Source organism: Trichogramma pretiosum, unplaced genomic scaffold (assembly GCF_000599845.2).
Source record: "Trichogramma pretiosum strain Unisexual culture from Peru unplaced genomic scaffold, Tpre_2.0 scaffold110, whole genome shotgun sequence".
Classification (NCBI taxonomy): Eukaryota; Metazoa; Arthropoda; class Insecta; order Hymenoptera; family Trichogrammatidae; genus Trichogramma; species Trichogramma pretiosum.
The window spans coordinates 322,738-349,182 of NW_019640835.1; the positions used below are offsets into that span (position 1 = coordinate 322,738).

Here is a 26,445-nt window from a genome sequence, read left to right on the forward strand (position 1 = left end):
GTTCCACTTGAAATACTTGCGGCAAAAGCGGCATGTGGACTAAGATTTGAATTTTAAATTCTCCTTCTTAATATGGCACGCGAAGCACATGGATATCCATTTGTCTCTCGAGTGCTTAATGATATTTAATATTTTAGCTCGCCAGGATAACCACATCTATTTAAAAAAATTAAACGAATACTTAATTAATCAAGAGCATTTAGCGAGGCATCGATAAATTATAAATGTAAACTAGAATCGATGGTACGCGCGTTAAAGCAATTTTCCATGGAAACTTTTACTTTTTCGCGAGACATATATTTTTCTTTACAAACGTGCAACCAATTCCAGCTCACCCAGTCAGCAGCACCCAAACTTTTTTAATACGAGTCGTTTCATATACGTATATATGCGCGGTAAACCAACCCTGGCGCGATCGAAACCTCAAAAATTCGATTTAGTTGCGCGAGGCTATATATTTATCTATCGCAGAAGTGAAAAGAGTAACAGCAGCAGCGGCAGCAGAAACAGCAAGATCACCCGCACATGTGTTTTTCTTTGCCCTCGCATTTAAAGCAAACAATTACAATTGAAGCTCAAACAAAGAGAGAAAGTGCGCGCGATGCTGCAGTATAGAACACAGAGTCACACAGCGCAGAAAACTACCGGCAACTCTGCAGCAGCCACTGCTGCAGCGATCTATGTATATGTAACGCGTCTATACGTGTGTGCCTCTGTGTACTTTGATAAGTGTGTATACATGCACATCTGCGACGTAGAAAGGACAAAGGGACTTTCGTGCAGGGTAAATTATACGCGCCAAAGAGCCACGATTCGACGATGAAATGTAGGAGGGAAATAATTGTTTTTGTCAATTAATAATGCGATATATCGCGCGAATTACCACTGACAATCACATCATATCGAGTGTGGCAAAGCCAGTCGGCTTTTCTTCTTCTTTTTTCGAAACTACTTGTCGTTGATACTCTTAGCATTCAGTGACGATGTCGAAGGGTGGAACGTTGACCGTTGCATTTCGCTCCTCTCGAATCTCTTGGCAATCCTGTAAATTTTCTCCGATGAAAAGCACGCACAAAGCAATATATCGCACATGAAAAGCAATTAAATTATGAACGTCGTCGAACGAAGCCCGCGTAAAAGAGAGATTTTCAAGTGGATATCGAACGTCGGCTTAACGAGCTAAATCTCTATACGTTTAAATACGACGTGTATACCCGCATGTCACAATTAACATTCCGCGGCCCCGAACGAACGAAATTTTCGCTTCTTTAATAATGTAACGAATCGGTGATCCAAGAGCTCTGGGCACACGTGTGTGTGTGTATATCCAAGAGCTTCGCCGCCGCACGAATGCGAATTTCGTGAAACCCTCGTAAAGGCGTTAAATATAAATGTTATATATAGGAGCTCGGTTCTCTGGCTTTAACTCATGAAAACTGCATGGCCTATATGTATAGCGCGTGTGTGCAGCCCCTCTCCCTCCGACGAGTAAAAAAAAACGATATACTTTATGAACATTTATGCTGAATTAAGATTTTAAAGTTTATATACGTTTCTGTACGTTTACGAGACGATGTAAATGTTGTAAATAATTGATTAAATATCGAAATATCGGTGAAAGCATTAAAATTTCATCATGTATAACAATATTTCATTTTCGTTGTTTGCATGAATATTTGACAAAGTTGTAAATAATATTTACAAAAAACATCGATAATAATTCGTAACAATTATATCGTCCGAAAAAATGTATAAAAACTCGATAAACCTGACTTTACAAAAATGTTCACGAAGTCGTTAGTTTTTTTGTTACTCTACTCGTGCCATAAACACAGTCCGCAGTGCAGCAACACAGCAGTACAGTAGTGGTCACCCCCATCGTGTCAGCTGATGCAAGCTCGTTCGGTCGAGCGGGCCGCGCTAATCTTTCATTTGAATGCGGAGCACGTATACGGATTAACGGGAGTAAGTGTTAAAAGTGTAAACCGACCCCAGCTTGCGTGGAAAGCAATAAAAAGGATATAATTTATTGGGACACGAGTCGACGTGAATCGGGACGCACACCATGGAACGAGAGGGATATATATCACGAAGAAAATCTCTCTTGGACTGCGGTGTCGTTCGATGTCATCGACGCGTTAACAATCGTCGCTTTCGCGCACACGTGTTTAGTCACTCGCGCTATTTTGAACGATTATCAAAAGTACACGACGATCAACGATCGATCGCGACGTTTACAAATCGAACGAATGGCAATCGACACAATCATAATATTCCGACAACGCACATACGCATTTGAGCCGTAAGAGAGTACTACGATCCGTGTGTGAGTTCCTGCCGGCCTGCGGGCAGCAGCAGTACTGAGAGCTAAAGCTCGCAGCCAGCAGTACGCTTACCCGCTGCTCGGCGCGATACGATATAGCGCGCAAAATATACAGCGCACACAGGGGGTATACGAGCGTATAGAGACAGTGGTATAACCGTACACAGGGTAGAAGCGCCAAGCTCGACTCGTCGTGGTGGCGCCAAAGCGCCGGCGCTGCTGCAGCTCGATCGCTGCCTATATCTATAGTACTATAAAAGCTCTACGTTGTAGCTGCTATATACCCCCCGCGGCAGCAGCAGCACCAGCCGAAGCTACACACATGCCACCCTCGCAGCTCGCAGCAGCAGCGCAGCCACCTCGCGTGTGTATGCGCGTGTGTGTACACGTATCCGTGCGCGCTCTTGCCTCGCTCCATGGTATATGTATATAATACAGCCTAGCTTACTCCAGTGCTCGCACAGCTCGGAGCTTGCATGACTTTGCGCCGTTTCGAGCTTTCGCGAGCATTATGTATATACGTACATACGCGTTTGCTGCTGTTGGCTGCTGCTGCGAGAGAAAGGGGCGCACAGATGCATCGCCGTGCACGAGTATAGGTGTGTGTACATGCGAGCCTGACACACATAGAGTCAGCCGTTTCGGGATATATGCGCATGCATATAGTACAAACAAGCGCGTGTTTCATTTGCGCGCCACAGCTTCGCGCGCGTCAACTCAACCAGCAGCAGTTCAACTTTGACCGAGTGCTACACTGCTTCAGTATGTATAAATGTGTGTGTGTGCGTGTGTATATTATACAGGCCGCCGCTTCTCGTTTCGCGATTTTCAAAACGGATTACTGCTTACGCTGCTTTTCCTTTCGGGCCGGGGGACGAATAATTTTCACCTTAGAGATAATCCAACCGGAAAAAACGCGCTACGAATGCTGTACACACGCGCGCTGAATACGTGAGAAGCGACAGAAAAAAAGTTTTTCTTTTCAAACAAAAATTGAGAGAAAAGCCTGTTATGCGCATGCATTATTGAAGCTTTGCTTTGCCTCTTTCTCTCTCTCCGGGTCTTTCTCTCTATTTCTCCCTGTCACGATACACATATCCCCGTGCGGGAGCGATGTGTGCACAATTGATCATTTCCACGTGTGGCAGCTCGTGTGCCAAAGCTCGGCTCTCGACTCTCTATGTAAGCTGTCACACACGCGACGCGCGACGAGTCACTCGAGCCGCGCGTATGGAGCCGCGAGATAAGCAAAATGTCAAGTGAAAACTCGATTATTCTTCAAGTTTCTTAAGTACGTGCCAAAACGTGTATATATAGCCAGTGGCATGCGAACGTGTACATACGTATATAATGCGATATAGCGAGACGTTTAACGAGGAAAAAAAGGGATTCGACGATCTCGTCCGAAAGACATTTACTTTAGCGGGAACCAGTAGTAACACTTGGAAAAAGTGCAATTTGACGGGCTGCGGCGAGATCGGAGTTCCTCCACTCGGGGAAAACTACACAGACAACGCGATAAAAACGTAGCAGGCTCAATTCCAGCCAAACAGCTAGAGCAGCGCACGGCTTATAAAGCTGCAACGCCGTCTACGTATGTACTACCAGTCCGTGCACACGCGCGCACATACTCGCGCGCCCGAATAGAATAGCGTCGCAATTTTTATTGCTCCGGCTTTACACACAGTGTAGCGTCGTGTATACATAATTTCCGCGTGCCGAGACTCGTAAAAATCCTATTTGAAATGAAAAAATGCCAAGCATTTTCCATTTTGCTGTAATGCCAGGCATTTTTGAAATTTCCCCGCTGCGGCTCTCGCAGCGCTGATGCACCAGAAATATTATCTCGTAAAAGACAAAAAATCTTCATCTTTGGCTTCTTTTTTTTTCTTTTCTTTTTTTTTGAATTAGGATGAACACCGAAAAGATGCCCAAGATCGTATGCGAGTTCCAGTGCGAAGCTCTATTCTCACGAGACGTTCTTTGAATACGCATATATCGGAGTCGAATGCAAAATTTGAATCTTCCCCAGAGTCAGCTAAAACGTCATAATTGGTAGTTTAAATGCAGACGTCTGTTAATACGGTTTTCAGTTTCTAATGCTACGGCAACATAATAATGATTGATCGTATAAGCATAATTTGACTTGCACATCGTCTCGTGGCTGCTGTGTATATAAGTACCATGTGACAGGTTTCTCCAACATTTATTATAGTTTCTTTCGTTAAAAAATATACCAGCTTTATTTTTACTTTATATTCATTGGTGCACGTTTATCAATCACAATTTTTTTAAACCACGCATAAAACAGGTTTTTCTATCCAACCGGCTCTGATATGTATGCGTGTACAGCTGCACGTGGTCGAATAAATATTCCGCCGATATATTGAAATCAAAGGAAACCTGACCGATTTCATCGACTAATGCACCTACAAATATTTGTAAAAGTTTTATTTTTTTAGAGAGCAATTGAAAAATAAGTTGCACTTTTTGAACTGTCGTTCGCACAATTATACATTGGCGTTTTCGAATCATTTTTATAATGTTTCATTTGTTTACTTGATTCTCATTTCAGCAGTTTTTATAAGTTAAAAAAGGCATTGTTATAATTTAAGGTAATTTTAACAAAATAATCAGAATTAATATCTTACACGCTATGATAAAAATCGAATTAAATGAAACAAATTTTAAAAAATATTTAAAAATTTTTTATTCTTTATACTTCGTGCATTAAATTTTTCTCTGCATTCTCAAGTAATTTTGAACAATTTTACATCCATGTCGTAACTTTTAGAGCGAACCATTTAAACAGTGACGTTCAGATTGTGCACATTTCATTAAGCCATCAATGGGTCAAGACGCAAAAACTTTTAAAGTGATTAAATCTGGAAAAATCTTAATTGCCAGAAAACTTTCAATGTATACTAATACCTTCAGAAAAAATTACTATTTTTGTAGTAACCGGGATATATATTCAAAAATTCCCACGAAAATTATTATATTAAAACAAACTTTACTTTGCTAGGCAAGTAGGGCATGAACATGATACATTTCTCTAAGGTATTTTTCTAAGAGTAACGGGAATGGTTAGAAAAATCCCTCTGATATTTTTTTAACTTTACATTTCGTTCAAGCCTTTCCTATTTAAGGGTTGTCCACAGCCAGAATAATACTGTACTGTTTTAGATAAATTTTTTTTAATGACGCCGGTAGATAAAACGTCAAAAAGAACCGAATACTTTCCTACAAAAGTTCCAATCAATTCGATCGTTATAAAGCCATTAAAATATTTGTTGATAACTTCAAACGTACGTGAAATAAATTTTCGTCTATCTTAGATTGACTTAAAAATTAAAAGTGATGTATCGAACAGTGAAGATATACTCGAATATATTTGTAATCGAAAAAAAACTCATGACTTCGATAAAATTCCGTGGTGATTATAGTGTGACAGTGGTGGTAATATACCATGCCAGAATTATGACATATCGCTTACAATCGATGATGCTCAACTTAGCTAATGACGCTAGATGCATACATGAATGTCATGTTGTATATTTGAGAGAAACGTTTGGCTTAATATGTGACCACCATAAAAACGTTCTAAATTAAACATTTAAAGCATTATTCACACCTTAGGCCAAAAATGGTCAATATATTACAATGTGAAGCCCCCAAGGTGTAATTAGGATTATTCAAACGTGTATCTAGTCTTGGTCAGACAAAAGCGATAAGTGGCAAGTACAATAGATGACCACCGAGTGGGTGTTTGAATTCAATTTTTTAGTTACTAATCTGCAGCTTTTAATGCTTCTGAGTACCTATTAGTATAGACAGAAAGGTATGACTATGAAGAATTTCAAACATAGTACAAAGTATTACGACTTGTCTGATCCGCTTGTCTCATTTCATTGAAAAAAGAGCTGTAAGTTATACGTAATTATGAAATATTGATAAGAGACGGCTAGAAATCGTTACCTGGTTCGAAGCAAATCCTATACGTATTAACGGCTAGAAATCGTTACCTGGTTCGAAGCAAATCCTATACGTATTAAATGATCCATAATATCTTTATCGCATGCCAAGATGCACATGAAATAGAAATGAAAACAGCATTAAAAAATCGTGTTTTACATACATGAATAGATGTGCGTGTCATGCCTTTACACCGCGTTGGCACACTTTTACCTGCTCCATTTATTTTCTTCTACATCTTCGACCGCGAAGTTTATAAAGGCGTGCGTTGCACATGCGGCTGTTGGTTGAGCAATTTATATGCCACCGCGCATATAAACACGCGTGTATCGGTATATATGATGACTTATAATATGCATATCATTATGTATTTATTATACGGCTAATCGATAAATACTTCATTCGAGAGAAAACGTTGAAATCTCGTGAAATAAAGACTAATTAATCCTGCGTAATAAAGCACGGACTTTGCCGTTATTCACATTTTTTGCCAAGATAATTTAATTAAATAAATAAGAACGCCTTCGCGTCTAGCCTGTTGACGCAATCGCCAGTGAGAGAAAAAAAAATAAAGTAAAAACCAACCCAAGAGGCGAACGAAAGTTTTGCGGGTGTATTTTTGTAGCCAAGAAAGGAAAAAAAAAGGTAAGAAAGTCGAGACAGGCTGACGTCTTCGCTCGCCTAGTCGAGACTCGAGAGAATTTTCAACGCTTGCCACGATACTGAAAACGACTACTTACGCTGCTTCCATTGACCTCTCGACGAGGTTTTGTTTCTTTGGATGCGCGCTTCATTTGTTCGGATCTCTGCTGTGCACCTACTCGTTCTTAATATTTATGAAAAGTTCTTTACTTTCGTCCGCGGCAAACATATATTTGGGTTGAAATAATTTTAATTAATAGTAAGCATTCTATTAGTAGTATTCAAATACTACTCCAATTCTACTCAATATTAAACATTTTATGTAGAAAGAATATTGATATTCCACCTGTGATTATTTTGATCATGTTCATTACACTTTTATAGATATTTAAAAAGACATAAAAGCAACTAGATGATAAAGGTATTGATTATCAAATTTTTACATGTCATGCTTAGCCACCGATCAGGGATTAGGGACGAGCCACTATAAAAATTCGAGACTTTGGTCTTTTTCTTTAAAAAAAAAGCTCATTTTCAAGAGTTAGACCTACAGAAACTTTGATTCGGGAGGTCAAATTCTCCAAAAAAATTTTTCATATATATTTTCAACCAAAACTCTCGCGCCCTTAAGATTCTCCTGAGGTTCGAGCTTAATTAATTATTTAAATCCAATCAATGCATTTACTCGAGGGACAATGACTTAACCCGATCATAATCTCAATATGCATATGTCTGCATTAGGGATGAAGCGAGCTTATGAATAATTGAATAAACTAAAGGAAAATTCTTCATATGAATACGCGTCGAGATTACATTTTCTCTTCCGTGCTGAAATACGCTGATTTAATTTTTATTGTAAAGAAAAAAATACGCTTCTATTTAATTAGTCAGAATGTGTGGGAAACTTGAATAAAATATTTGTTCGCGTTGAGACGTCTAGTATGAAATGGAATCGAATACGAATGAAGTAATAATCAGCGAAGAAAAAATTATTCTATTCATCTCACATAAATGTAATAATTTCTACATGTACAAATAAAAAAAGTCATTAATATTCGCAAGGAAAATCCTTGCGATAACAACGTAATAATATTCTCATTGAAAAAATAAACGATAAAAAATCATTTTTCATGTAACACTTCATAATTAACAATAAAAAATAATATAAAATAACCAATGCTTATGTTGAAATTATGTATAAAAATAATAAGCCATTCAAAAAATGTTTTTGTTCTCGTGTTGTAAATACAAAACTTAAATCGAAATAAAAGTATTATACTCCGTTGATTATAGTTGTGCAATCATTTGCGAGCGACTTGCGAAACGACGTCCACCCAGTAAGTGCCGTAGTCCTTCAATACGGTTCCGCTGTTGAAATGAAAACCGATTGGTTATTAATAAAAACGACCGCGTGAAAAATGCCGATAAAATGAAATCCGACTCACGTGAAGTAAACGCTGCCCTGCTTGTTGTTGGGCGCGTTCCAGACGAGGGTAGCCAGCTTCTTGTCGCGAGGATCGGAGTGCGTGACCGCGCTGCACTCGCCGTGGGCTTTGGTATTGGCGGTTTTCGAAAACGATCCGATCCACTCGTTGGTCTGGGCGTCGCGAGCCTGGATGAAGAAACCCTGAAAATTGCTCGCTCCCTCGACTCGCACTGCGAAGAAAAGAAAGTATTATAGAAATTGAAGTATTGCGTTTCCGAGCGAAGTTTACATACGATAGGCGGTTAGAAAAAGAGCTGCGGGAAAAACAAGTTGCAGTCCGCGTAATTATACTCGAAGCTGCTTGGATTAGATCGATCCCGTGTACCTTCGCGGGTCGCAAGTAGCAGGCGGTCGGTTGTAGGTACGTGCGCCACACCCGTGCATGTGCGCATGCAAATGGCACGATCTCGCGAGCGTATAATATGAGAAATGACTCGCTAACGGCGATCGCTTTCATCGCGAGCGTATACGCATAAATTTCTTTCTTATTGTTTACGCGATGCATATTTGCTGCAGCCAGATACATCGATATCGTTATATTATATCATCGTAATGTAATGAAACTGAAAAAAAGACTACTCCCCGAGCTTTTACATAAATGCGAGAGCGGGTACATTATAATATACGCTATTATTGCATACATATATAGAAATCGATAATGTACACAAAGCATATGCCTCGAGCTCGAAAAGAAAGAGAGAAAAAAAACCGTTTAAAATAATCCTCAACGTTATTAAATAGCGCCGCGTGTTCGGCAGCAATAATAATTTACTCTAATCCACACGTGGGCTTGCGTCGAACTGCATCGCACACATATGTATACCCACAGGTACATATATACGCATACACACACGGCAGCTATATACAGTTATATAAGGTACGTAGAGCCGTAATACAGGCGCGATACACGCCGTGTGTATGACATCGCCAAGCCTAAACATATTCTCTTATAGCTATGACTTTCTAGCTTAGAGTTGCAGAAGTCGTTGTGAACCTCAAGGACTCTCGTCGAAGCAAATAACGTGTACGAATACGTATAGCTGCTGCGCGCACTGCTGTGTATATACAGCACAATTAGTTTTCGAATGAACAAAAAGTGTCGTTGCGTGCAGTTGCGCCGTTGCATTGTGCTACCGCAGCCACTTTCGGTATTTTAAATTTGTACTTTCAAAAAAAAAAAGAAAAAAAACATCCGCATAAAAAAGTTCGACTCTTTGTTATAGAGAGTGGTACATATGTAATTTCAAGAGCAACGCCGAGATGAAAGCGACGACAATGCGTGTGCAATGCGAGCTCCGAGACAAAGACTCCGTGTGTCATTGATGCGGAGAAAAAAATAATTGATGAATTTTCCGAAGAAATGTTCTTTTACAAAGAAATCAAATTATAAAAAGTATAATGCGTCTCGCGCGAAGAGTCCTTGGACGGATGTATCACGCCAAAGTGCGACGATGCCTTATATATATCGCTCGATGCAACGAGGAGACTCGTACGAGTAAAGTAATTATACACGAAACGATTCCATGCGATTCTCTACTTCGAACATTTTCCATTTTACACTCGGCTTTATAGGCGAATTCGAGAGCTCGAAAATCACACGCAATACGACCTACGATGGCAATAAACAAACAAGGCTAAAGCTACGGACTTATACTACTACTACTGCTGCTGCTGCTGCTGCTGCTGCTGCTGCTGCTGCTGCTACTGCTGCTGCTACAGGCTCTTGCGCAATAAGTGTGTAATGTGGCCGTCTTGGTGTCATCTGCAGAAAAGCAGATGATATCGCGTGGCGGATTGAATGTAATTTATACAGCGCCGTAAGAGCTTGTAGTCGCGCAATAACTAACTAACGCACGCAGCGTACCGAGGCTGCCGTATTATCATTGATTTTTTTTTCTCTCTTACACACACATCGTCCTGCAAGTGGTTGATGTATAAGGCCAATAACAAATGAGGTTGAGCGATATACCCGTAGCAGAGACTTTAAAGCGATGTAATTTCTAGCTGCCGCAAACTACTACTACGCGACGTCGCGCGTCTATATATCGTGCGATATATAAGTAAGTCGAGCTCGAAATCGATCTCGCGCATAGACGACGCGCTCGTTGGAATCTCGAGCTTTATGTGTAGCTCAAAGCTCTTCCCTATATACATTATAACGTATATACGTATATATAAAGGGGCAACCCCCCCGTACGCGATAGCAGCTGCAGCTGCGGAGAACTCTCTACGTATATTGCGCTTATCTAATGGCCTAGAGAGAGATTCCTTTTATACGCAATCGAGAGAGAATAATAGCTGCTGCAGTTGCTGCGCAGGAACGGGGCTATACCTGAAGCTGCTATATGTACTGCATGTGACGCCGTATCCACATATCGTTGCGCCGTAATTATAAGCCGTGACCGTGTAAACGTGCATTCGTTGTGTTGTTGGCCTATACTCGCGAGGAGCATAATTTCGTTACGCATCCGCGTGCATAATAACAATAATTAACAGATGTATGTGAAAAATACATTTTTCATTTCCGTTCGCGCGAGCGCGCGCATCGCTGATGAATATTCACTTTCTTGATATTCGGTTCATATGTTAATTTATCAATATCAATATTCATTGCCGCGCGTTATAATTAAATCTGCGCACTCGGTTTCGCGCGCGCGAGCGACATTTATATAATAAATCAGCGATAATCGTCGTTATCATAGACGAAATAGAATAAATGCATGAATTATACTGCACGAGCGCCCTGATAAGTATATACGCACTTGCATTATAAACTTGAATTTTTCCGTTTCGCGATCGCGCTGACCTGCCGCTGTACTTTTAACTTGCATACTTCGCGCGTTGCGAAATTTTATTTATTCCAAACGCTCGTTTGAAAGGGTAATCGCTTGGCATTTATTCCAAGCCTATAACGTAAGCTCTGACAATTTATTATCGGTCAAAATTTACCACCAAGATTTTTCACCCACTTTTAGCTCGTTTATAAAATTTAACGTTAATTATACTAAAACATCTGACTGCCTTTTATTTTATTTTTTTAATAATATAAAAGGGATTATATTAATAAACCCATTTTTTTTCATATTGTTTAGATTAATAATTCTAAATAACTTCATAGTAAATTGATCAATTGTATATGATAATAGGAGATGTTAGTTTACCTAATCTATTCATTTTTTACTTTTAAGCTCATTTTTATAATTTATTCATCGAAATCGGAGACATCAAAATCTTTGGAAGAACAAGCAATAAATTGAAAATTTATAATTCAACTTCAATAATCCTGGCAAATCAAGTAACTGATAAAAAAGACCGAAGCTGCAGTTGATACGATAATTTTTTATTACATTTATCGAGCTTTTTTCTAAAACGAAACTACTTTTTTTTGTTTTATATATTATTTACGGGTGTTATCAGTTTGTTCAATAACAACAGACTCTGTTATTAGTTAGACATTCATGTAGCTTTTTAATACATATTTTATCCCAATTTCAATCGCGGAAAGAATGGTCAATATTAATAATGTTCCAACGGCCAAAGAATAACTATTTACAAGGTTTTGAAATAAATTACTATTAATTGTCTTGCTTCTAAAGATTTTTCTGTTTTTGAATTAACATTTAAAATGACCTGAAAAGACGATTTAACTATTGGAATAAAAAATTGGACCAATTTTCAATGACTTCATGTACAAAAATATCACTTCATTTGTTCACCGCTAGATGGTGAGTACTTTTAAATCAGTAAATCTACAAGTGTTAAAGTGAAAATGATGCTATAAGTCAGAATAGGGTTTTCAAAGATTTAAGTGATCCCTTTTGGTGGTATTATCAATTAAGTTGACGTTTTACATTGCAAATGTAGAAAAGTTTAAATAACTATTGAAAACGTATTTAAATATTTATTATTGTGTTGTCAAGTGTTCATCGAATGGCAAAAATTCCTTCCATAAAATTTTGGAAAATCTTGTATGTATTATTTGTAAAATTGTAATAATCATAAAAACTAGCCATAAAATTTTGAGCATTTCTCCTAGAGGAATAACACGTTCGAAAGTGCATTAATTATATTAGACTTTGATTTGCCTTGACAAATAAGCCGTAAGAGGATGGTTAAGATCATTTGAGCATGTGACACGAGAATCATTTGTCTTGAACAAAAACAATCGAAAAAATAAAGTAAAATTATTGTAGAAACCATTATAATATCTACGACGAAAGTAACTGACGGAAACAATAGTTTCAATTATCAAAGAAAAATGAAATTTTGAATATATTTAATGTTTTTAAATTTTTAGTTATATTAATTGTTAGAGGACTCAATCATTTCAAAGGGATATTATTCTCATTCTAAAATATTTCATTGAATTATTTAAAACTATATTGGTAGCTTTTAGGCTCAATGATTACAAAAAAAACTCACCAGTTACTTGCGTGCCTGGCCTGTAGCGATCAGTCGATGCCCGAATAGCATAGGGGTTGGTCGAAGCCGGCTGTGGCTTGGTCTGTCCGTGATAAGGTTGGTTCGGCTTAGGCTTGACACAGGCATCAACTGGGCCACCGTCGGGAAAGGCACTAACCGCCACCAAAACCATCATTAGTACAGCTATCGAATGCATTTGGGACATCTTGATCCTTTGCGTGTATCCTTTAATTTTCATCATGCCAATTTCAGTGTTTAAGTCAACAAAAACTCGAAAATTAATCGATAAAATTGTAAAAAATTATTCAAAATTTTAACTTCTTTCATAAATCTCTTTAAAATAATTATATTTATTAAGAAAAATTGAAACTATAAGACTCGGTACGCCCGAATCACCTTAGTTTGGCGAACAACGCACACTGGAGTTGGTACTACGTCTTGAAGCGGCAAAAGGACACTGGCAAGCTCGTGTAAAAACACTTGAGCGCTGAATCAAAAAGGCGATGTCCAGTCTCCTTGGGATCGCTCGACGATCGCTGTGCTCATGTGCATGATACAGCACATCGAGCCCCCCGTCATTTCTGCGCCATTCAGACTGCCATACGGTGTACATATTACCGCATAATTATAATACTTTCACTCTCGTGCTTACCGAGTGGCAAAATTAAGTTTCGATAATTTGCTAACTGGTACTATGGTTTGTACACGATGCAAATGTAAAGGAATGACCTCCGCTTTGAAACAGAGTCATCGATTAATCGACTCAAGTGACGTTTAATCTGTTGGTTTACGAGGTAAAACGACGGTATTTGGGAAGGCCAATATTGTACTTACAAAGGAAAGGTGTCAACGAATTTGAAGTTTTCATACAATAACTGTATTTATTAAAATGTCAAAACATCAAAAAATAAATATTGCAAAATCTCCATAAAAATATTTACATTTCACAAACTGGTATGATATACATAATATTATTATAATCCGATCAATCCTTATTTAAATGATGCACATAACATTCGTTGATGTAAGAAATATACATTTTTCTTCGGATAGATCTGTTCGATAAAAAAATTACAAAACTTTCTATAATAATTATTAAATAATTTTTCTCATAGTTTTTTATAATAAGTATTATTTCAACATTCATTTTTTTTATTTTTACATGGATACAAATTTTTAACGTCGATTATACATGACTACACTTGACTTTGTTCGACGGTTAATATCATTATATGACTGAATTTCTAATGGTCCTTCATCTTGGATCAAGATATAACATAAATTATTCGGATTTTTTTCAGTTCTATCACTCAAGTACAGTATTTGAACAATTGACTTAATTTAATTAATAAATATTAAATTAAAATATAAAAATAATATAAATTTATAACTGGAAATAAAAAAGTATCATAGAATTATACAACTCCTTTTATTTGTACGAATGCTTTAAAAATAATATTAAATGCTTCGTGATAAATGTTTCATTCAGTCGAATCTTAATAAGAAAATGCGCATGTTAAATTCGCAGGATTATGGATGATCGATCATCTGCCATTAAAAATTTAATTTTGACGCGTAAAATAAACTTGGAATGAAAAAATTAACTTTTGCCATGCAAACGAGATCCTTCAGAAACGCTTCTTTTTCCAAAGAAAGTTACAAAAAGAACGCTTCGAGTAAACGATTGCATTTACTCGTGTCTATTTAAGTATATATACCTCGGCGCGAACGAATCCTCGGCAAAAATGGAAGCGAAAGAAAATAAGGTCATGCTTACTGCCTGTTATGGAAAGTTGTCTCGCGAGCGAAAACTTATTTAAGGTCTTACAGAAGTTTATCAGCGCGCTCTAAGACTGTTGAATGCGACGCATTCGAAGTTGTACCGATACATATGACCGGAAACGAGCGATACGTATCTGCGAAAGCTTGTATCGTTTTCGCTCGACATCCCTTACATGCACGAGTTGTCGTACAACCAACGCATCTATTCGAAACTTATTCGATACTCCGAACTCGAGCCGTTGTCTAAGTAAATAATTGTACAAAAAAATGGAAAATAGTTGAAAGATGGAAGTTGAAATTTGTATTTCGAGCCCGCACCGATGAATGATTCTCGTCGAATGTACGATCGACGCGGCCAGGGTGTGGCACAATAATCGACCCCTAATTGTGCTTCGCGCGATGCGTGCCGCTGCTTCGATAATACGTGAAGTGATTCGCGAATATCGGCAGAGGCCCGCGCGCGGAGAATCTTCAAAAAGCGCATACAAGGTAAATCAGCGAAATTGTCAGCCCGCAGCCCGCTGCCATGCTCGCGCGCGACAAAACTGATGAGAGAAATTGTTCGCCACGGACGCGTGTATACGTATACGTGTTATACGTACGCCTAGCTAGGCTGCTGCTGCTGCTGCTGCTACTCTTTCAGAGGTGTGAATGCTTAATAGCGATGAAAGGCAGCGGTGCACGAGTGAACAGAGAGCCGTTGGCCCGTCGAGGATAATATGCAAGTAGGTCACCGACCGATATTATACACATTGCATATGCACGCGCGCAAGAGCACACACAATTGAAACGTACGTGTACGCGCGCGCCAAAGAGAGAAAAAGCCTTTGGTCAATTGTGCATTAAATCGAAGCTGGCCATACGAAAGCTAAGCTGATCTTTTTTTGGCCTTTGCTTTTTATACGTTGCGGGATCGACTTTGATATTTATGCGGGAAATACTTATTTATAAATAATTTAAATTACTTTAAATGACTCGCTGATTTATACGTAAATTAAAAAGTTAATCGCGCGATTCGCTTCTTTCATTTAATTCTTATAGCTTATCTATTCTACACAAAATATTATTTCAGTTTAGTTGTACCTTGTTTAATATTTTCACTATAGCGAACGTGCCATTTCGAAAAATTATTCGGAATTACATGAGTACACCTTCTTTTCCATTGACTTCTTCTAATTGTTTTCTTTTAAACCAATTCAGGTATCATTTATCTTTTTTTCTCTTCTTTGAATGATGAGAAACTGGGTCTGTCTCGGTTGATTTCGATAAGCTCGATGTGTTTTGGCTCAAGTACTTCACTTCATCATCTGATGCACAGTTATGCATGTTTGATGCGTCATTGTCATTATCTTCTGGTCTTTCGGTCAATGGTATGGCACAAGCTCGCGGAAACCAGCCTCGAACTCGATTATCTTTGCCATCAACAACTGCTTTGACACCTTCTTTTTCCCCAAACAACCACTTACTGTAATAAAAATAATTGTAAAAGAATTGATTGATTTGTCAATGCTTTTCAGTAAAAATAACGCTCTTATGTAAATTGATAACATACTTTCGCCATCGAGTTACTATAACTAAATCTCCTACATCAAGCTTAATTCTAGCCTCATCTGTAATTGGTGGCGAACATAAGGTTTTGAAACCATGACTAATTGGACACCATGATCCAGTAGCTTTCTTTATAACTCTGTATTTTCTCGCACGTTTCCGTTTTTCATACTTTTGAGCTAATTGTTCTCGCTAAAAAATAATTTTTGTATTATATTGTTTGTCTTAAACGAGTTGACGAATACTATTAAATTTATAAATTATTCTTACAGTTAAAGTATATTGATCACAGCCTTCAGCAACAGGCCAGTCAATTCCATTTCCTGGAGCGTTACAATGCCAAGAAACCACTTGCTTAATGTTGAAAAGCCAGCCTTTAGAATATGGATTTACAAATATTTCTTCAGCCGTAGTGGATCTACGATAATTAGCTTTTTCTAAAATCCAACTTTCAATTCCAGTTTGATTTTTAACTATAGATGATATCTAGCAAAGCAAAATATTAAAAATTAGAAATATTACTTTTAGAATTGAATAATTTGAAAACATTTAATAAAGTTACTTTACTTGAAAATATAAAAGCATTCCCACTGCAACAACTACTCCAATAGAAAATCCAATGCTAGTGATTACTAAAAATAAAACCAATACAGATGGAAATTGATATGGAAACCTTTGTCTCATATAGAGTAAAGTTATCATCCAATTGATTAGTATGTAAGTTGAGATGCAACAACCAACCACTGCACTAGCCAAAAAAGCAGTAAAATATCCATGATTTTTGTGACCAACGCAATTATTTATCCATGGACAATGATGATCCATTTTTAATATGCAGCGATTGCCTAAAAACAGTTTGAGTTGCTTAATAACTTCATAAAAAATAATAGATTAACTAGATAATTTTTCAATAGCATAGATATAAACATTACATCTTCTGCAATGATGAGATCTAGGAGCCTTGTATCCATTGCAAAAGTTGCAAGCTTGCAGATATTTAACATCATTAAAATTTTCCTAAAACAAAGAACAGGTTTGATGAATAAAATGATGAAGAATACTGTTTTATGTAACAAAAAATAATATTACTGGCATCCATTTGTATGGTAGATAACCTGGTCCTTCATAAACAGAGTTGATAAAATGATATAACGTCAAACCACTGAAAATCATGAATGCAATAAAACTTGGGTCTGTAACACCTATTCCATTTGAGACTAATTTATTTCTGCAGCAGTGTAGGGTCATTGAAGTAATTAACTTGATTATGGCTGAAATTAAAATGGTAATTTATATAAAAATTAATTTTTAATTCATCTTTTTATAATAATTTATTTTCTTGAGGGATTTGTTAAATAATTAACTTAAACTTTTTATAAACTAAAAGTAATTATTTACTGTACGATCATCTAGGTTCAATAGAAAAGTATACATACCGAGAGCAACGAGCGGCCCCCAGCTGCAAATTCTTTTGAAAACTGCAAAACACATTTTGCCGGCGACATGAAAAGCGTAGACACGATCATTGACAATCAAACAAAATCAATTTTATTCGCAATTATCGGAAAAAGTGTATGTTCATCATCCCAATCTTGAACTGCTAGCCTTCACAATTTTTTTACAGGTTGTCTCTTTTCAATCTCATCTACATTTTTGCTGGTGCCGTAAAGTGAATACGTACAACTATATTCTGTAAATTTGTATTCTCAATTATACTTAAAAATTAATCTCTGAGTAATATCGAAAATGAAAGGACAGAACGAGCTGTCCAACTGTCGGTGCTGCAAGGCGCCGAAGGGATAGTTTGATCTGTCATAAAGTTATCGTCTGCTCCAACACTTACTTTCACAGTTATTACTTGCCGACTGCACTTTAAACAACAGTATAGCTGTTTTTCGTTTTTACATGAGAGAAGCTCAACTAAGTCGAGGATTTTTTTTCTTGAGGTTGGTAAAGCAAAATTTTGTTCATGTTGTAATTGAAACGATTATTTATGCGTGATATTTTAATAAACGCAGAAGAAAAATTATGCTCAAGTACGAAAAATGCTTCAAAATACATCAAGTGCGCTAAGCGGACATTTTTTAAGTTATACATTCAAACTAATCTGGCAAGCAGTAAAATCACTATCTGTATTAAAAATAGTGGCCTGCCAAATCTGACAGTTGCTCTACCTGAACTTACGTACCCAACGCGGACCTTGCGTGCAGCAGACACGAATATGAAAATAAAACAATCGGTGTATAGATATAGAATCACGTTGCGGCCTGCATCTTGCGCGAATACGGAATACCTACTTTATAAATAACGCAGTGTAAAGATATCATTTATTTTGGAATTGAGCTCAAATGTTTCATTGAACACTTGGCTCAAATCGTCTCTTTTTCCAAAACATCAATTGCAATACTATTCCAAGTGAACCATCATGAAAAGGGTGAGTGCTCTAAAAAGTCACTGTTATAGTGCAGAATATACTTTGTCCGTAAAATTTAAAGGCTTGGCATTCAATGTTTTTAATTTTTACATTTAACTATTTAATATTTTAATGTAATTTCAGACTGAACCACGAAGACGTCGTAGCTATCGTGACGACAGTTTTACGGATGATGTATTAGAGAATCCAACTAAAGAATTTAAAACTCTAAAAACTACACCTACTAAAAAATTAAATACCAACATCAAAAGAGGAGCTGATAAAATACATTTTCAAAATGTGCGCTTTGAAAAACATGTATCACCATTAAATAAAGATTTGTACAATGATGATGATAATGATGATATTGATGATGATCTAGATGAAGATTCTGATGAAGAGGTTGATGATGTTGATGAGGATGATGAGCCAATCAAATCTAGAGATGCAAATAGCAAAAGTATATTGTTCAGTTACATTGTTTTTGTGATTTTTGCAATGATTGTTGTTGTTGGAGCTGCATATTATTTCAATGCAAATTCCAGTATAAACAGCTATTTTATAAAAGATGAACCTGATCATCAGGATAAAGTAAAATCTATTTTGGAAGATGTTAAAAGAAGTTTAAGAAACATGCGAACAAAGTACAAGAATCAAGACTATCAATTTTGGCAAGATGCTTATATCAGCATTGCAAATATTATTGAAGCCCCCCACAAGCCATCGATATTACTTTTAATAGGAGATAAAGCAGATCCAACAGATTGTTTAGCTGTTTTATTAGGTAACATTAGTAGTAATGCTTTGAGAAGTCATAGTTTACTACTAACTCCAGAAAAATTCAAATCAGATATGGGATCTGTAATAGAATCATTACGTGTGAGCATTCAAGATAATAAAGCTGTTGTAAGTACTCCTACATAATTTTTTCATTACATAATCTATTTGTTTTCTAACACTTTGTGTCAATTTTAGATTATTTGGGATTTGTTTAACATAAACATTGAAGCTTTAAAGGCATTTCATAATTTATGTGATACAGTCAATCCATTGGTGGAAGAAGTGATTTATATTATTACTGTAATATCTGATGAATATGATAAAGAAGAAAGTCCCCTTGAGTTCATGGAAAGAGAATTATACAAAAAATTAACAGGCAAAATTAAAGAGGATGCTATACAACCTCTCATAACTAGAATCACAGATGGAGCTATTTTAAGTGTAAATTCAGAACCATCAGTTGACGATTGTCCTTTACCAAAAGCCACAACACTTTAACTGTTTCTATGAATTTAACAAATTTGTGTGTGCTGTTTGCAATTAGCTTTAGACATCTATTGATTTTAAGGTTGTACAAGGTACATCTACTATTAACTGTATAGCCAATGCAAAAGTTAAATTAAGCAAAGGAATTGAAAATTTTTATTATTGTTATATTTTTACACACTTGTGTAGTAAAAATATTACTATGATTTGTAAATTGACTTTTTAAAACGAGTGTTTTAAAGTGTAAGCTATAACTGTAAAATTAAAACTAAAAAATGAATTGTTGTAAATAATAATAATTTAATGTTTGATAGTCATAGAATATTTTTTGTAATAAATAAATCAAGCCATACTTTCATTATCTATGTCGTAATGTTATATTTATACTTCCATAATTTGAACATAAAAAAGACAATGTTGACTGGCAATTCTTTCAGGGCAAACAAAAATTTATTTATTTTTGAAAAGAAAAAGAAATCCACATTTGGTCTAAGAAATTTTTCAATAGTGAATTTCTTTTTCTTTACTGATTATTATGAATTGGATTACAATGGATGTAATTTACAAATAACAATTACTTCTAATTACTAAAAGCTCACAGATTTTGCACTTTAATCCTAATCGAATAATCTAATGAATCTGAAATTTTTCGTTACTGATTAGGTATATATTCTATTACAAAACATTGTTAAGATCACTTGAATTAAAATCAAAATCAATTGAAAAAGTAAAGGATTAAATTTTTTTAAGATAACATCAACTTTTTGACGTTGTAGCGTAACAGTCGGCAGTCCTTGTAGTAATATCTGACATCGTCTTGAAGTCACATAATTTTAGCTCTGTGCCATTTTTTAAAAAGTACATCGCTCGCTGTGTATCTAAGCGCAATTTTAACATGCAACGAAATTCTCTCTCACTCAGTTTTATTAAAACGTAAATAATTAATATATTATATTTATATGTGTTTAACTAAAAGAGCGAGTAAATCGTTGAAAATTGACTGCGAGTACTCGTTAAATTGATTTTTATTTCTTGATTATCTTAAAAAGAAATTTTCAACTAGGCAATATTCAACAACGAGTAACTTTTTTCATAACATATCTTTCATGATTTTATCCGTCGGTAACTAAAAATATGTTGTATATATGTATAGTATTTGTATGTATAGAGACACATAGTAGTGTATCGTCGAACCTAAATAATAAATACATTTTATACAGTCACAGACCTTACATACAGAATGTCCGAAAATTTCTTTTTTATTTGCTGTACAGTCTCTCCTATTCACAACATCTTAATGCTCTGATACTTAAGTTTTTTAAATTCATATTAAGCTATTATGATTTGAGTATTCAAACAAATATATTCAATTGGATTTTTATTGCGCAGAACCCTCGTTAAGTTCATTTTAATTTTTCTTTGATTTAAAATATCAATGAAATATTTGATAAATATTTTATTCATTTGACAAGAAAACAGTTTTCGCACTTGCACAATTTACGAAAAAAATATACATTATACAATACAAATTATTTCTTCTAAATAATTGAATAAATAAATTTATTAAATAACCGAAGAATTTTTTAAAAGTTTTTCGAAAAAAATCTTTCAAAAGTATATTTTTTTATATATAAAATAATTTTATAAGATTTCTCGTATTTTAATATAAATTAAAGGGCACTCTGTATAGATTGGCCTGTAAAATTACTAGATACGTATTTACAGTAAAAAAGTTGAATTGGTCATGTATCTACTTAGCGTAGTAATGAAGGGAGTAGCGAATCTGATAGTGTTATCCGTATTAGCTACATAGTCGCGTACTTCAGTCGCATAATTCTTACTTGCTAGTAAGCAAGAGTGTTACTTTTTTTTAAATCTGTTTCAGTCAATGTCGAACGAGGTAATGTCCGTGTCCGAGAGTACCGTACTGATACATAATTTAGTACATCATTTCAGATTTTTATAAGCTGACAAAATGATTGCATAACTTTTTCTTAAAATAACGAACTAAGTAATTCTTAAGCAAAAAAAAAGTTAGCATGAATGAGCTCACATGTGAGAACTTTGATTAAAATCTTGGTAAGGAGGCGCAATATTGTAACAATGTTAAAAACAAAAATTTTTTTTAACTATACAGTGGTTTCTCAAAATTATTAATCATCATTTAAAATAAAAACAAGTACTAATTATTATAATGAAAGTTCAAATGTTTGGAAGAAATTCCAAGGTCATTATCTGTTACAATACATTGAATTTTAGAGATCAAATTTTTCTCTAAAATAGACAATAGCTCATTCGATTAAAAAAATGATGCATTTCTAACATACGTTTTGATTTTGATTGATTAATTAAAATTGAAAACTTTGAACTGGTAGTTGTGATGTAGAATCAGCTGCTTGAAACTGGAACTGTTGACCTTGAGTATCTACTGAAGGAGCGATTCTCGAATCTTCTTCATCGGCACCGAAATAGTGGTCAATGATTTCAAATGCTTTTTTATAAATTTCTAAATTTTGATGAGATTGCAAAAATTCGATTTTATCCAGACCTGTAAATGTTCAAGAGTAATTGAAAGTTAGTCTCAAAATATATAAATACTTTTTTGTGCTAACCCAGCATAAAGTAACATTTTACACCCGCTGAGCAAAACCAAAATGTCACTTTAGGCTGGGGGATTCACAAAAAATTTTATTTGTACCTATGTAGCGAAAAAGAGAAAGTCTCAGAACACGTGATTATCAGCCGAGACGAAGCCTAGATTGATAAATTACACGTGCTCTGAGACTTCCAGTTTTTCACTACCTATTTTACCCCACTACTATATTTTACACTAGGTGCAAAATATAATGATTGACCAATGATTGACTGCTTTTGACCAGTGAATTTTTTCTTGTTCGTTGAATTGAATAACATCCATAAAAATATATTTTTAATTTTTTTTTATATCATATTTTCCAAAATGGTTGTTTACTGATTCATTGATTAATTCATTTACTCTTATACTATAATAAAAAATGAGTACACGATATGCCTTCTTTTAATATTATTGTAATAATTATAAGTTACTCGTAATAATGATGCAGTAAAAGGCAAATGACTTGCACACCAAGATGCTGCAATGTGCTATTCATGTCATAGGAAGGCATACTCCGCTAGTAAATTTTCAACTGTATAGTAAAAATGTATACATACCAAAACACGCCTCTATCATGACAGGGTAAGGATTTATACGACCCTCAACTTGCTGCGCGTCTGCTTCTCCTGTTCTCAAGATATTTTCTAAACCATTCAAAGCTACTGTAATGATCTTAGGATCCATTACAGTCAATAAATCACACAGTGGTGGAATACAATTTTCCTGCACTAAATATGCAACTTGTTCAGAAGTTCCTCCGCTGGTAGCATTTGTGATAGCCCAAGCTGCTTCCTTGCGAGTTTTAAATTCAGCTTTACCCAAAATGTCAATTAGCACTGGGAAAATTCCAGCATCAATAACAGCCTAAAAATAATAAGAAATTATTGAATAGAAAATTTCAAACATTTATGATATATATATATATATATTGGTAGTTTTTATTACCTGAATTTGATTGGGATTTCCTGCTGTTATATTTGAAATTGTCCAGCAAGCTTCTTTTCGGATACTTTCACGTGATTTTCCGAGTAGAATTAATAAACGAGGCAAAGCATCAGCGTTCAAAATTATTTGTGTTTGTATATCATCTCCAGTAACAATGTTACCTACAGCTCGCAATGCTGCACTTATAACGTTATGTTCTTCATGCCTAAAAAATATTATTATGGAAATGAGTATTAAATTTAATGAGTCATAAAATTTGGAAACAAAGAAAATCAACTTACAGTAAAAGTTCTACAAGTTTGCGACACACTCCAGAATCTATAACAGCTTGAATTTTTTCATTTGGACCATCACTGATATAAGATAAAGCCCAACAAGCATCTGCCAATACATCTGAATCATTACGATTAAGAAGGTAAGCAAGAACAGGCAAACTAGGTGAAATTTTTTGAAAATCTGGTGCAGGATTTTTTCCTCTACACAAATTAGATAGTGCCCAAACTGCATTTCGCGTCATAGTTAATCGAGGCATTTTTGATAATAAGCTACGAAATAAAATAATTTCAATTAACTCTTGAATTTTGATTCATATGATATTTTTATAGTAAATATATTTTTATAAAGAATACATACTTTAATAGAGGAGGCAAAATACCAGCAGATAAAACATGATCTCTGCATTCTGGACTGTCACCAGCAATATTACCCAAAGCCCAAACAGCTTGTTCTTGAACATCTTCATGAGGTGAAGATAAAAGTTGTATGAACATAGGTACAGCTCCAGCATCAATAACTATGCGAGTTTGATTTGACGTTCCACTGGCAATATTTGTCAATGCCCAAGCTGCCTCAAACTGTAATATAATTTTATTTTTTGTAACAAAATTATTTAAAATTTATTCATTTCGTTATCAAAGTTTAAAACTTACTTGTAGTAAATGATTGTCTTCATACTGAAGAAATTGAACAAATCTGGGTACAATGCCTGTTTCTATGACTTCATTTATAGGAGGATTTGGTTCTCTGGATAATAGTTTTCTGAATTTTTGAGTTGCAGCAAGTTGTTCTTCTACATTTGGACTGTACAGCGCTTCAACCATGTCAGGTGTTATACTGAGCGATAGCTGTAAAAAATTCAATTTTTTAATAATAAGTCATGAGTCAAATGAAGAATTAATTGAGATATTTACTATAATTGCTGAAGGTATCGCATATTCCTCATTGACAGGTAAGCCATCATCTTCTGCAAGCACGTTGGGAACATTGCGCCGCTTAGATAGCTGTTGTTCACGTTTTTGTTTTCTCAATTGTACACCTTCTTCCTCTCTACGCCTTCGAAGTTCTTGAGAATCTAGTCCGACGTTTTTGTAACGATGTTTATGTGCTGGTCCAGTCGACATCTAAATAAAAATAAAAGGACATAAAATTATTAGGAGTTGGTCGAGCTTTTCTAAAATATACGCGTCTGCATACGATCTAGGGTAGTTTCGCAATAACGAAACCTCGAGCCAAAAGCAAGTATAATATATGTATAAGCTCCTCATTATTTTTCATACTAGCACATAAATACCTGCACAGGAATAGACAATTGCAAATGAATAAGAATATAGTGTAATTACGAACTAGACGTAATAAACGGTAAAGGTAAATTGAGGCATCATTAATTAATATAATACCATTGGGTCAAAAAATAAAAACTTGCATTGAGCTTAACGCCGAGTTACGGTGAGCAAAATGTCAAAAGCTCTTGCCCACAGAATAGCCCAGATTAAAGAATAATAGAAAACATAGGATCTGTATATTGGTACAATCAGGCTGCTATGTGCGTTCACATACATGGCATGTTCGCTAGCACAACATCGCATATGTATTTGTGACACATGATGAGATCAGTCGTGTACCTTTAGCAAGATAGGAGCGATGTGTGCGTGCAGCAAAATGCGTGTGTTGTTGCATATATGTATATACCTAGCGCGTTGTAAGCGACAGCGAGAATGAGCCGAGAAGGAGGGAGACGAAGAAGAATATAGGCGAATAAACGAAATGGATGAGCGAAATGAAGCAAGTTATGTGTACGCGAGCACGACGCGCGTCCGAAAAATCGCAAAATGCAGAGCTCGCGAACGAACTACACGGCAGCGCGATGATAAATACTTGCTACAATAGCCTGCCGAATCGCGCTGCTACAACACATGTATACGGACTGCGCGCGTTGTACAATACGTACACGATAAATATAGATATTCTTAATAGGGACTGCGCGTGTTATATATATAATTCTGCATGTGTACGTGAGCAAACGTCTCAAATATTGCACACTAGTGCACGGACTCGAGTGACGAGTCACACTGCCAATCCGCAGCACACATACACATCCACTCGTTGCATATATATTTATAATATTACATGTATATGTTTGGCGAGAACACTAATAAAAGTATAGATGTAATACTCACGTTAGCTAAGAAATCTTTGATCGAACGGAATGATGAAAACTAAATAATATTTATTCGAACTTGTAAAAAAGTATCGAATTCACGTGAGCATGTGAATGCTTGATAAGGGCGCGCGCTCTCTGCCGTACAACTCTTTTTTACGATCACGTTGCTGTGCCGTGCTCCGCGCACGATTTTGCTACTGCGCCCCTTTTTTGGTTATTTTCAGCCGCTGCGAAGAACTGACTCTTGTTGAATACAAAAATTCGTAGATAACCACTACCACCGTCACTGCACCTCGTGGACCGTCCTACGATGGCACTTTCGATTGCACTTTATAGTTAGTTATGGACCGCCGCGTGCTAGCACCAGCGCTTGTTTTCGTAACAGCTATGCGAGTGTGTACTGTGTACCTTTCACAAATCCCAAGTCCCAACTCACTGCGGCCGTCAAAGTCCGCCTTGCACTTGTGTGTCAGTGCGCGTGTGTAAGAGTGTATGTGTTACGCATTGCGCACAACATCGCACTCCTCAACGGATACGGAAGAGCAGTGAGCAGTGAGCACCTATTAGT

At 36.0% G+C, this 26,445-nt stretch overlaps 5 protein-coding genes across 15 annotated transcripts in view; 1 reads left to right on the forward strand and 4 right to left on the reverse strand.

Moving 5' to 3' along the window:
* LOC106649292 overlaps nt 1-3,771 on the reverse strand; it is a 31,747-nt gene extending 27,976 nt beyond the window's left edge. For 2 of the 11 annotated variants that reach the window (XM_023463496.1, XM_023463487.1), the window contains exons 1-2: nt 1,769-2,281; nt 884-1,042 (exon numbers count right to left, since the gene is read on the reverse strand). The gene's annotated coding sequence lies outside the window, so the exon portion shown is untranslated. The other 9 variants (XM_023463494.1, XM_023463490.1, XM_023463491.1 and 6 more) reach the window with 9 other exon arrangements.
* A 4,354-nt stretch (nt 3,772-8,125) lies between these two features.
* LOC106649219 (putative defense protein 3) lies at nt 8,126-13,326 on the reverse strand. The gene is made up of 4 exons (XM_014366514.1): nt 13,245-13,326; nt 12,849-13,073; nt 8,386-8,596; nt 8,126-8,308 (listed from the first exon to the last, which is right to left on the reverse strand). The coding sequence occupies exons 2-4, from the start codon at nt 13,051-13,053 to the stop codon at nt 8,242-8,244; spliced, it is 483 nt and encodes a 160-aa protein (XP_014222000.1). The 5' UTR covers nt 13,054-13,073; nt 13,245-13,326; the 3' UTR covers nt 8,126-8,241.
* A 636-nt stretch (nt 13,327-13,962) lies between these two features.
* On the reverse strand, nt 13,963-18,098 carry LOC106649321 (palmitoyltransferase ZDHHC6-like). The gene is made up of 8 exons (XM_014366675.2): nt 18,022-18,098; nt 17,615-17,868; nt 17,268-17,449; nt 17,111-17,195; nt 16,746-17,023; nt 16,449-16,664; nt 16,183-16,370; nt 13,963-16,095 (listed from the first exon to the last, which is right to left on the reverse strand). Exons 2-8 carry the CDS (start codon nt 17,667-17,669, stop codon nt 15,834-15,836), a joined length of 1,266 nt encoding a protein of 421 aa, XP_014222161.1. The 5' UTR covers nt 17,670-17,868; nt 18,022-18,098; the 3' UTR covers nt 13,963-15,833.
* A 423-nt stretch (nt 18,099-18,521) lies between these two features.
* LOC106649322 lies at nt 18,522-20,137 on the forward strand. Its single transcript, XM_014366677.1, has 3 exons — nt 18,522-18,612; nt 18,736-19,497; nt 19,567-20,137. The coding sequence occupies exons 1-3, from the start codon at nt 18,604-18,606 to the stop codon at nt 19,867-19,869; spliced, it is 1,074 nt and encodes a 357-aa protein (XP_014222163.1). The 5' UTR covers nt 18,522-18,603; the 3' UTR covers nt 19,870-20,137.
* A 1,906-nt stretch (nt 20,138-22,043) lies between these two features.
* On the reverse strand, nt 22,044-26,395 carry LOC106649181 (importin subunit alpha-7). Its single transcript, XM_014366465.2, has 8 exons — nt 25,894-26,395; nt 24,628-24,837; nt 24,367-24,561; nt 24,071-24,291; nt 23,719-23,982; nt 23,438-23,642; nt 23,050-23,356; nt 22,044-22,405 (listed from the first exon to the last, which is right to left on the reverse strand). The coding sequence occupies exons 2-8, from the start codon at nt 24,835-24,837 to the stop codon at nt 22,206-22,208; spliced, it is 1,602 nt and encodes a 533-aa protein (XP_014221951.1). The 5' UTR covers nt 25,894-26,395; the 3' UTR covers nt 22,044-22,205.
* Between the last annotated feature and the right edge of the window lie 50 nt (nt 26,396-26,445).